This window comes from Gracilinanus agilis, chromosome 3 (assembly GCF_016433145.1).
Source record: "Gracilinanus agilis isolate LMUSP501 chromosome 3, AgileGrace, whole genome shotgun sequence".
Classification (NCBI taxonomy): Eukaryota; Metazoa; Chordata; class Mammalia; order Didelphimorphia; family Didelphidae; genus Gracilinanus; species Gracilinanus agilis.
In genome coordinates, this window is record NC_058132.1 from 225,292,297 (window position 1) to 225,305,171 (window position 12,875).

The 12,875-nt window shown below is 37.2% G+C and overlaps 1 protein-coding gene across 4 annotated transcripts in view; it reads right to left on the minus strand.

The window, feature by feature from the left end:
* Nucleotides 1-12,875, minus strand: part of MYO1B (myosin IB) — a 222,777-nt gene that overhangs the window by 76,258 nt on the left and 133,644 nt on the right. For all 4 annotated transcript variants that reach the window (XM_044669689.1, XM_044669687.1, XM_044669685.1 and 1 more), the window contains one exon: nucleotides 6,190-6,253. In XM_044669689.1, coding sequence (XP_044525624.1) covers nucleotides 6,190-6,253 — 64 coding nt within the window. The remainder of the gene's footprint in view (nucleotides 1-6,189; nucleotides 6,254-12,875) is intronic.

Genomic DNA, 12,875 nt, shown 5'->3' on the forward strand with positions numbered 1-12,875 from the left:
ATATGTATTTATTAAGGGCCTCTGACAGGCCAGATAGGAGCTTGCAGACTATTAAGGAAACAGCTCGCATACTTATGAATAAATACAAAATAAATACAGGGTGATTTAGGGGAGGGAGGGATGAGAACCTGGGCACAGGAGAATTCATCAGGACACGTTTGATGCAGGAGCAGAGAGGACACAGGAATATTGGCGTTCCAGGTTTGGACATAGGTCAAGAGATGAGAGATGGAGGGAGAAGTCAGTCTGGGGACAGCTAGGTAGCTCCGTGGAGAGAGAACTAAGTTCTGGGTACAAATGTGATCTCAGACACTTCCTAGCTGTGTGACTCAGCCAAGTCACTTAACCGCAATTGCTTAGCACATGCCACTTCTGCCTTGGAACCAATACTTAGTATTGATTTTAAAATGAAGGTTAAGAGCATTTTTTAAAAAAGAGAGAGGAAGGGAGGGAAGAGGGAGGGAGGAATAGAGGGAGGGAAGGAAAGAGAAAGAAAGGGAAAGAAAGAAAGAGAACAAGAAAGGAAGGAAGGAAGGAAGGAAGGAAGGAAGGAAGGAAGGAAGGAAGAAGGAAGGAAGGAAGGAAGGGAAAGAAAAGAGAGAAGAGAGAAAGGGAGAAAGGGAGAAAGAAAAAGAGAGAAAGAGAAAGAAAGGGAGAAAGGAAGTAAGAACTATAGAGTAATGGATAATAAGGCTTCAAGGAAAGTAGAGGAGAGCCAGCCAGGTTGTGAAAGGGCTTAAAAGCCAGAGGGGTCTGTAAAGAGTCAATAAAGACCTCCCTCGGGCTTCACAAAGTACTTTATTTTCTAACTCTTATCTGCTCCCTCCCCCAACTCAACTATATATACAATCTCCCAGAGGACAGGAGATGAGTTTTATCTAAACTTTTGTACTCTGCTGGTGCCAGTGATAGGCTGGTCTAGACTTTTAAAAGTGTTAATGAAGCAGATTAAACATTAAAAGTGTGTCATGGGTGAATTTTTGAGGGGGAGGGAGAGACAGTTAAACATTTACCAGCACACCCCTGCTCTCCCCCACCCCCCAAATAGGCACATTATAGTGGAACATGGTGGGGCCAACTATAGAAAATGGGAAACAGGGTGCTGGAATAGGTTTGGGAGGTTTAGGAGGAAGATAATGAGTATAGATTAAGATTTAAATTTGAGATAGGAAGCAGAGCCAGGTCTAGAACTATCAGATAGGCATTTGGAAAGAACTGAAGCTGTGGGGAGATAGAAGGTTTGGGAGACATCTGCCCAAAGATAACTAAAGATATGGAGGTGGATGACATCTCCCAGTGAGGCTGATTTAAGAGAAAAGCTAATTTGAAATCTAACTTCACACTTCTCCCCAACTCCCTTAAATAGGACCTGACTGGCTAGAAAGAGGATTAAATACACCTTAGAAGAATCCTTTGCATTTCCCTATATGGAGGCATGATCTTCCCTTCAGGACACAAGGAATATGTGTGGGTTGTGGAGGGTCAACCCAGTACGTCTTTGTGTGAGCTTGTATTTCAGGGCTATGCTACAGCTATGCTACACATATTAGAAGAAGGAAGGCCATTTCTCCATTGTTTTATATTCCCTTCAAAGAGACTGCCCATCTGCTTACAGACACAGGGCTGACTGCTGTACTCATGTCCATCAGCACCCTATGAATTAATGATGCTTATAGGAAGACATTTCCTGCTTCAACCACTAATTCATTCTTATTCTACCCAAGGAAAAGAAAAGGATATTTAGAAACCATTGGGTATTTCCAACTGCTACAAATATCAAAATAATTTCATTAGGGAAGCAACTGATATATCCATTCCCTGATGACAGATTAAACTAATCCACACAGAGATGTTTCTTCCTCCCCATATGTTTATTCAAGAGAAATGAGAAAAGAACGGTTAAGTTAACCTATTAATTAATCAATCGGTCTTTATTTAATGCCTGCTATATTCCAGGCACTGTGCGAGGTGCTGGGGAACCAGGCACAAAGAATAAAACCAATCCTACTCTCACTTAGGTAGAAGACAATAATTATATATAAAAACATGTACAACAAAAATATAAAGAAAATAAATGCAAATGTGGACACAGTAGTTAAATATGAGGTGATTCAGGAGAGAGATCACCAGGAGTTGTGGAGAAAGGGGAAATGCTTCATGAAGAAGAGAATGACTGGGGAAGTCCCAGGACTACAATTCTGGGCTGCTTCCCAGATTATAATCTGTCTGCCTCCATTAAAGATCCTTATTATAACTAAAAATAAAATACACAATGCCTGAGAAGAGAAAGGACTCAAGTCTGCGATGGAAGAATGTGGAGACGGAGAATAGTCCAAGCAGACTCCAGAGGAAGCAGATGGGTTGGATTGAAGAGAATAGGGCAGGGTAAGTAATATCCATTAAGGATGGAAAGATCAAATTGTCAAATTGGATTAGTGCATTAAAAGCTAAAGAGAAAAGTTTATATTTTATCTTACAATTCAATTGTGTTTATAATTATTACTTCATTTGATCCTCCCAATAACTCTGGGAAGTAGTTGCTATTATTATCTGCATTTTATAGTTGAAAAAATTGAGGCAAACAAAGGTTGAGTGACTTTTCCCAGGGTTACACAGCTAGGAAGGGTCTAAAATACAGTGATATTCACATTCCTGCAACATGTCATCTTATGTTTATGGTTCTCATTTTTTTTCATAAAAAACATAAATGTAACACTATTATTCAAGGACAGCAAAGTAGTGCAGTGCCAGGCCTGGAGTCAGGAAGACTTGAGTTTAAATCTGGCCCCAGACACTTAAAAGCTGTATGAACCTGGGCAAATCACTTAACCCTGGTTGCCTCATCTATAAAATAGCTAGAGAAGGAAATGGCAAATCATTCCAGTATCTCTAACAATAACACCCTAAATGGAGTCATAAAGAATCAGATATGCCTGAAACAACTAAATAACAATCACAATGCTAATTTATCTTACAACTCAATTTACAATGTTTGTAAATATTTCATTTGATCTTTTGACCCTCCCAATAACTGGGAAATAGCTGCTATTATTATCTGCATTTTACAGTTGAGAAAATTGAGGAAAAAAAAATACTACTTAATTAATTAATGTTTCATTATTTCCGATTATCTTCACACATACATAAAAAGTAGTGTTGGAGACATCTAAACAAATTTTGGAACTATGTTCTGTTGTGAGGAAGATTAGTTAGTAATTAATTAAGTATTAAGGTTGGACCTAGCAGGAAGGACTGGAGCATTCCAAGATGGAATGAAGGAGCAGGAAGTGGCGTATGCTCTGGGAGAGACTCCATTAGTGGTTGGCACACTGTAGCTAGGCCTGGGAGATCTCAGAGTTAAGGACATCCTGCATCCTGATTCCCTGGGATCCTGTGTGGTGGAGGTTTCAGCAAGTGGACAAGACCTGCAGAGCTGCACCAAGTGGAGGAGGGGTTTGGGATCTGGTGGACAGCATCTCAAGCACACTCTCTCTACTTGGGTACCTTGGACCACCTTGGCTTTTGGCATCCTGTGATCATCTATGGATAACCATGAGAACCCTCAAAGCCACCGTCAGGCCCTTTCACTGTGCTGGTCAAACCTGGCTGGAACCAGGTTTGAAGCTGCCTTCCAGTGACTCCAGAACTGCTTCTTTATGCCCAGCCTGGCCTAAGTCAATTAGTATTAGAGAAGTTAAGTCCTCCCCTTACCCTATGGTTTTGCCCATTAGGTTTTAGTGTAGAATTCCCTATCCTACCTTTTATAAGTTAAACATAATTAAAACTGTTAAAACCTTTTACTTTGCCTGCTGGTTCCATAGACTCTGGCCTAGGGTGAGCTGGGCCAACTGCCATTCTGACAGTTAACAGTTAATACCAGCTTAGCAGTGAACTCTGGTCTCCCTATCCTGGTCCTGTCTCTCCTTCAACCCAGTGTGTGTACCCACAAACCATTAGGTTATATTTAACATCCCTGGTGCCCATCTCTTTTACAGTTCTAAAAAAAATAACTTCTCAGAAGAGTTTTCATAAACCATTGTAAGCTGTTGAAGACATCTCTTCAGAGTTAAGGTCCAAGCCTGGATGCTACCACCTCGATGAAACCTTCCTTGATATGCTTAGCTGGAATGAAAGCTACCCCTCCCTCCTCTTAGCTTTCACGCCGTGCACTCTTCAAAAGTATTTATAATCATAGTTTATCCTACAGTATAGTGATCTGAGATGTGTTTGATTCTGGTCTGCTGCATTTTAAGGTATCTCAAAAAAGGGACTGTCATCTTTTTATCCACCTCTGCTAGTCCAACAAGGGCTGGATCTGTGATATCAACAGACAGGAGAGCTCCCAGTGAGAAAATTCCTTCTCTCAATACTAATCTATAACCATCCTATAACTTAAGATCTTAGACAGGTGCTTTGGATAGCATAAATGTCTGATAAACATTGATTCAGAACATTCATTCATATATATATATATGTATATATATATATATTTGTGTATGTATGTATATATAGTATAAATATATATTTATAATATACATAGAAATATATACACAATATACATAGGTGTCTGTGTATATATATATATATATATAAGAAAAACAGTCAGAGATGTTAGAATACATCTTAGCTTTGGAAATTAATAGTTTACCACATATTACCACATATGTAGAATTCAAATGTCTACTTATATGAATTTTTATACCAAATCATTATAAGATTCCATGGATTTGGAATGGAATCAAGTATGACAAATTTTTTTCTTGTTATGTTATGCATTGCTTGCATGAACACTTTTTTCCCCAAATATTTTGGGGAATTTTTTTTTAAAGGTAGAGATTTTCTTTTTATATATAAAAGGCATTAATCCATTAAATTTGAAGACATGGTACAAAAAAAAAGCACTTCAACTAATTTATCTGACAAATCTGTTCATATTCATGACTCGTTTATTTGTTTTGTTTTCCTAAAAATAAAAAGGGAGATTTAGAGCTGTTGGGCTAATGATATATATTAGGGGTCCTCCCTCCCCAGTCACTTCCCATCGCCAGGGAGAACAGAAAGATAAAGAGGATGACCAGAGTCCACAGCAAATATACAAAATCATTCATGAAAGTCCATCATGCTACTAACCATTTTGTAATAGTAAATATATTTCTCCAAAGTCATCTCTTTATCAAATGGCTGCTTCTAAAGTATGATACAGTATAAGTCTACATAGATAGAGGAAGTTATATAGAGAGACAACTGTCAGATTAGCAGTGGGCACAGAAGCAGAAATAAGTGTGATTCTGCCTAACATATTATGAAATTTAATTCACCTAGACATAATGGTGTCAGAAGGTCTCTTATAGTAAACCTTCAAGTACAATTCTATTTTCCATTATGAACAATAGAGATTTTGCTGAATGGTTTGGCAAATCAAATCTGTGCAAATGTAATAATATTCTAAATATATCAGGATAGTCTTGCCATTTAAAGGCCTTTAAATATAAGCCTTTCTATAAAGCAAATTTAATGTTTTCTTTTAAATTCACACTTTAATATGTTGGGTTCCCTTAAAGAGAAGAGGAGGAGTAAGAAAGACAAAAATCTGCAGAGAATTCATTCCCTTTTGCTACTTTATTTTTAAGTCTTGCATAAAATAGGCAATTGACACATTTTAAAAAAATAATTTATAGGAGCAGCTGGATGGCTCAGTGGATTGAGAGCCAGTCCTAGAGATGGAAAGTCCTGGGTTGAAATCTGGTCTCAAGACACTTCCTAGCTGTGTGACCTTGAGCAAATCATTTAACTCCAATAGTCTAGCCTTTACCACTCTTCTTCCTTGAAACCCATACTTAATATCAATTCTAAGACAGAGGGTAAGGATTTTTAAAATAGATTTAAAGAAAATGGTCAGAGAAAAAAAGAGTCAGTGATTTTAGAATTAATCTTACCTTTGTAGATTAATAGTCTATTACATATATTTATATGGAGAAAGCAAATGTCCACATTCTGCATTTTATAGTATATAAAAACAATAAAAAATACCCTGAAATTCAAATTTACAAATTCTATGCAAAAAAGGAGAAACACCCTATTCTTATAAATATATCCTTTATATTTTGAAATCAAAGCTCCAAGCTAATTTTTATATTTTTTAAAAAACTACTTTGAAATTGTCTAAACGAGACCAAAAACAATACTCACAGTTACTTATTACTCCTCCAAGTGGATCTCCTTTGAAGTCAAATTCAATATCCATATACTTGCCCTGTAAAAAGACATTTATAATGTTAAGCTTTGTCATATATGTGTGTATGTTTATCTACAATGAAAGTTGCTTTTCTTTTTTAGATAACTGCCTTTGCTAAAGCCCAGGACTACATTTTATATATTAATCTACAAGTATTAAGGAAAGGCTGAAAGATCAAGTGATATAGCTCAATCTTAATTCAAAGGCTATGTTTTTTTTAAATCTCCTAAAGACACTTCGGATAGAATACAGCATTAGCTCAAAACTAAATGCATCGTTTTGTTAACAGAAAAATAGTTCTCATTTGATTCCCAAAACAAAGTATTGCTTTAAATTCCTAAGTAAATGAACACATGGGCTGATGGGGATATTATTGGGAATGAAGACGCTAAACGATAACTCTAGCCCAACTATCAATAATATGGAATTAGGGCTTAATCAATGATACATGTAAAACCCAGTGGAACTGTGCATCGGCTACAGGGTTTAGGGGGGAGTTTGGGGAGAGGGAAAGAACATGAATCATGTAACTATGGGAAAATATTCAAAATAAAAATAATAAGCAAATACATAAATAAATAAATTCCTAAGTAAATTAGACGTTAGATATTCAGTTTAGTAATAACTTTTAGAGATAAAGTAGTTCTTATTTATATGCTATAGAAAAGAAAATTATAAACATAGGATGAGAGGGTTTTTGTATATTTTCCCTACATTAGCATCTTACAAATAAAATATTTTGCAAACCCCTGAAACAAATTCAAGGCTTTTGCTTATTCACCTAACCATCCTACAGAAAAAACAATGGGTAGAGGGTATAAACCCATTGTCAATTGCAAAATGATGACAGATTTTTTTCCCTCCACTTTTGATCCTGACTATAAAAACAATCCATTACCATAGTCCAACATGTTATAGCACACTTTGTAGATAAAGAGACAAACACATGCACAAATACAAGCCCTATCTTATACTCCCATTAAAAAAAAAAAAAAAACAGGTCTGTAATTACAAAGTTAAAGGTAGTAACAAGTAATCCTGTTGGCAGTTCCTCCTTTGGAATAGGATAGGCTAGGAGGATAAAAGACTGGTTACATTTTACATCTCACTTTAGCAACATTCAGAAATTTTATAACTATTTAGATCCTAATAATTACTAATCAATTCGATTTAATAAAAATTTATTGAGTACTTACATGTGATGGATCCTGCATTAAATACTAGGAATATGAAGACCGAAACAAAAATAAAAACCATTCCTGCCCTGAAAAAGCTCATAATAAATTCTTAAATCTGAAAATATCAGGGGCAGAAGGGTAGAGAGAGAAAACTTGACCATAAAGTCTTTAAAGATACCTCTTCAAAATTACAGTTGTCATTGTAACTAGTTGAAGGGCGGAGGCTATTATTTTTGCCTTCGTAGAACAATGTTCTGAATGGCTTTTGATAGTCACATTTGACTCTTTTTTGTGACCCCATACATTTGTCCATGGGTTTTTTTTTCTGTAGTCTATTTTTTTATTTTAATTTTAAAATATTTTTCCAAGTTTACATAATTCATTTTCTTTCCCTCCCTTCTTCCAGAGACAACAAGCAATTCCATTGGGTTGTACAAATGTTATCACTTGATATCTATATCTATATTATTCATTTTTGCTATAGAGCGATCTTTTAAAGCCTAAACCACAAATCACATACCCATATATACATGTGATAGGTAATATCATCTGTTTTGCTTTTGCATTTCTACTCCCATAGTTCGATCTCTCATTGTGCATTCTCTCCCATAAGACCTTAAGGAGTGTCCTGGCTTGTTGCATTGCTACTAGTAGCAAAGTTCCATGGGGTTTTCTTTCTTTTTTTTTTTTAAACCCTTACCTACCGTCTTGGAGTCAATATTATGTATTGGCTCCAAGGAAAAAGAGTGATATGGGTTAAGCAATGAGGGTCAAGTGACTTGCCCAGGGTCACACAGCTAGGAAGTGTCTGAGGCTGGATTTGAACCTAGGACCTCCCATCTCTAGGCCTGGTTCTCAATCCACTGAACCACCCAGCTGCCATCCATGGGGTTTTCTTGACCAAGATTCTAGAGGTGGTTTGCCATTTCCATCTCCAGTGTGTCCCCATTTTACAGTGCAGGAACTGAAGCAAATGGAGGTTAAGTGCCCTGCCCAGGATCACACATTAAATGTCTGAGGATGGATTTAAACTCAGGTCTTTCTCAATTCCAGGCCAGTCAACACCTAGATGCCACACATAGTCACATCCCTGTTCAATAAAATAAGTTGAACTGAACTTATACTTATTAAACAAGCAGCAAAAGTAATTTGATTTCAAAATGATTCTGTCTCCAACACTCTGGTGGGTGTAGTTCTATTTAGACTAGTGTGAAGTGTCTGTCCTGGCTCTAAACTCTAGGGTCTCATAACTATATATGACATATGGGAATAAGAAGTAAAGCTTTATTAAAAGGAAAGGCAGTCATTTAGGCACAAGGGAAAGAGGCATCACTTGGAGGAAAAAGTGTTTCAAAGGGAAGAGAAAGGAAGAAAGGCAGCATGGAATAATAAAGGCAAAGTCACATTTATACTTAGCATCTGACTAAGAAAAAGCCATTTTCATTCTACTCTCTCTTCTGTGGTTGATCTGAAGTGAACAGATGTGAGGGGCTGCAAAGTACAGGAGAGGGTACTTAAATACCAATACTCTGGTGATATTACAAGCCCTGGAACCTACTTTCCTCTAAAGAACCAAATTTTCAAATGAGTCAAAGCACAAAGAAGAAATACACGGTGGACACAAATAGGCTTCAGAATGTTTTCCAATGACAATTTCTATATAAAAAAATCTTTTTCTTATGGGATAAAGTTATAGGATTCTGATAGGATAAGAATATCTTTTCGCCATCCAGGAAATGCATTATTAGAAAGGAGATGAGACAGTCATTTGGTAAGAGCCAGGTTCTTAAGAGCTAGACAATCTCGGTACTATATCATTGCGTAAAATGAGGGGAAACAAAAACAAAAGTCCAAAAAAGCCAAACATATTTAGAGCAAAAGTTCTTAACATGGGATCTAAAAAGAAGATCTAGAGAGGAACATGGACATGAACTACACAGAATGAGGTGTGGATGGGCTATGACCTACATCATGAAGGCAATACTCGAAACAACGTGATTGCTAATTCACTAAAATAGAAGAAAAATGATCACATAAAACCAGGAACAGCCTTTTGATTAGAGAAACTGCTACAATTCCTGGATCTGGAGTCTAAAAAAAAAAATATGTTTCCCAGTAAGTAGGCAAATCTAGTTCCTGATGCAGTCTGGGGTAGAATCCTTCATAGCTTTGCTCATCTCATCATTCATTTCAATCCAGATCATGGCCTGGCTGCTCTCAGTCTCAACAAACCAAAAGTTTTTACTCCATTTTGCTTGACAATGCCTATACTGTTGGAAACATCTTGTGAAGGCAGCATGAAATGTCACCTCTAGCCACTTATAACATAAACTAAGAGAGATGGAAGGAAAAGGACTCCCCAGTTATTCGAACTCCTATTGCTACTGATTTCTGTACATTTCCTTGCTACACTATAAACTCCTTGGGAGGTAGGGGTCAGTCATTTCTCCTTTTTCTTCTGTCAATATTTCAAATAGTATTATGCAATGTGGGCACAGTGGAAAGATCAGTGGTATTAGACTTAGAGAACCTGAATTTGAGTAGCTCTGCTCCTTATTACCTATATGGTCTTAGTTAAGGCCAAGCATTCTCCTCCATAGAAGGAGTGAGATTATATGAGTTTTAAGATACCTTATAACTCAAAACTGTTGATCTTGTGAACTCTAAGCCTGGAAGGCCCTCTAAAGATCATGCTAAATCAAGCTGAATAATCTTCTTTATTAGATTAATGAACACCATTCAAATATATACCCACACATGAATGTGGGGCGGGGGGCAGCTAGGTAGTACAGTAGATAGTGTTGGGCCTAGAGTCAGAAAGACTCATCTTCCTTAGATCAAGTCTAGCCTCAGATACTTTCTAGCTGTGTGATCCTGAGCAAATCACTTTTAACCCTGTTAGCCTCCATTTCCTTATCTATAAAATGAGCTGGAGAAGGAAATGACAAATCACACCAGTATCTCTGCCAAGAAAAGCCCAAATGGGATCGACCACAAAGAGTCAGACATAATTGAAAACAACTCTCACACTCTCTCTTTCTCTCTGCTCTCTTTCCCTCTCTCGCCTCTCTGTCTTTCTTTCCCTCTGTGTGTGTGTATACACACACACAAATGTATATACACACATGTATACACATGTGTGTATGTATGCACAAGCATATTTAGGTATTAGAAAAAATTAGGTATCTAGGCATTAGAAAAATATATCTATCAAAACTAGTAAAAAAATTTCTGACAACAAAAAAAATTTAAAATATGCTACTAAACCTCTGTCACAAGTTGTCTTTATTCTGTCTTAAGTGATTATAAATTTACTAGAACTGCCTTTATTTCTTTTTAAACCAGTACCTTATATCTTAGAATCAAATCTGTATATTGGTTCCAGGGCAGAAGAGCGATAAGGCTTAGGCAATAGGGGTTAAGTGACTTGTCCAGAGTCACACAGTTTAGGAAATCTGAGGCCAGATTTGAACCTAGGACCTCCCATCTCTAAGCCTGGCTCTCAATCCACTGAGTCACCTAGCTGTCCCCTAGAACAGTTTTTAAAAGAATGATTAGTCTTTCTCAGTAGTATCAAACTCAAATAGAAAGAGATTCTTTTTGGTGCATATTTTAAAAACCACAAATTAATCTATTTTGTAATGTATATTTATTTTATTAAACATGTCTCAATGACATTTTAATTCTATTTGGGTCATACTTTACTTGGGAGTTTTGCAAGGAAATCTGTTACAGATCATCAGTCAGAGTATTTCATAGGATTTGATACTGGCAAGGAGCTTAGAGATCCCTAGGCAGATTCCCACATTAACAGATTTAAAACAAAAACAAAAACAAACAAAAAAAAAAAAACTAAGGTCTAGAGAGGTAAAATAATTTTCCCAAGAATGATCACATAATCCAGTGATTCCCAAAGTGGGTGCCACCGCCCCCTGGTGGGTGCTGCAGTGATCCAAAGGAGCAGTGATGGCTACAGGTGCATTTATATTTCCTATTAATTCCTATTTAAATTTTTTAAAAGTTAATTTCCAGGGGTGCTAAGTAATATTTTTTCTGGAAAGGGGGCAGTAGGCCAAAAAAGTTTGGGAACCACTGATATAAGCAAAGGAAAGATCTGAATTCAGGTCCCCTAAACTGCAAAACCACTGTTTTTCACCACAGTGCTAACCAACCTTATTGTTGTTCAGTCATTTCAGTCCTATTCTTCGTGACCCATTTGGAGTTTCCTTGACAAAGATCCTGGAGTGGTTTGCTATTTCCTTCTCTAGCTCATTTTATAGATGAGGAAAATGAGGCATAGTGAAGTGACTTGCCCAAAGTCACCCAGCTAATAAGTATTTGAGGTTGGATCAAACTCAGGTCTTCCCAATTCTAGGCCAGGCCCTCCATCCACAATGCCACTTGGCTGCCCTAAATGACCTCAAAGTTTTCTCATCTGCACAGTGGGAAAGCTGGATTAGATGACCTCTCAGGTCCCTTTCAGGTCTAAAACAATATGAACCTATATCACAACAGCATTTCCCTCCCCCACTTTCCCCTTCCTTAGAAACACAGTAAAGGAATCCTGTTTTCCTATTTTGCAACTTGCAACTTTTTCAGGATGATATAAACCACTAGCTTTACTATAGCAATTCTGGGCTTAAGAATTCAGATCCTGCTTCTGTATTTAATGTTAAAGCTTTCTATAACATCAATCAAAATGTGTTAAATATAAAAATACTGGGAGGAAAAAAGTAAAAGTGATGATGAAATCCCTCGCCTGGCTCTCTCTTTCTGTGACCATAAGGGCTGGCCCATGTAGCAAGAATAGCTACAGAACAAACTTAAGGCATAATTAGTTCATTTCCTTTTGCATGAGGAGCCAGCAGCTTCACTCACTTTCTGAAAGAACTTTCCAAACATACAGTAAGTACAATCATGCATACTTTTCTAACTCTGCTCTTCCATAAACATATGTCCTGTCCACTCCCCAACAGACACACACATACAAAAATTATATCTAGTTTCCATTTACCCATCTCATGACTCTGGGCATCAGTTTTTCATGAATAAGAAAAGGAGGGAAAAGTGGAGGAAGAGGAGACAGGGAGGATTGATCCTTGGAAAAGAACACCTGATCTCCAAAGCCATAAGCTTGGATTTCTTTAACTATTCACCAAGTGGGAATACAGAGAGCTAGCAGATTCTTGGGAATATTCAATATATCTTTCCCCTTCCCTTCTGATATCTATTAATTGTCTCTGTTATTAATATAAATAACTGTGGGGCAGAGGCTTCAAAGTCCTAGAGGTAGAAGAAATGTTACTTTTTTTTTTTTTAAACCCTTACCTTCTGTCTTAGAATCAATACTGTGTATTGGTTCCAAGGCAGAAGAGTGGTGAGGGCTAGGCAATGGGGGTCAAGTGACTTGCTCAGGGTCACACAGCTGGGAAGTGGCTGAGGCCATATTTGAACCAGGGACC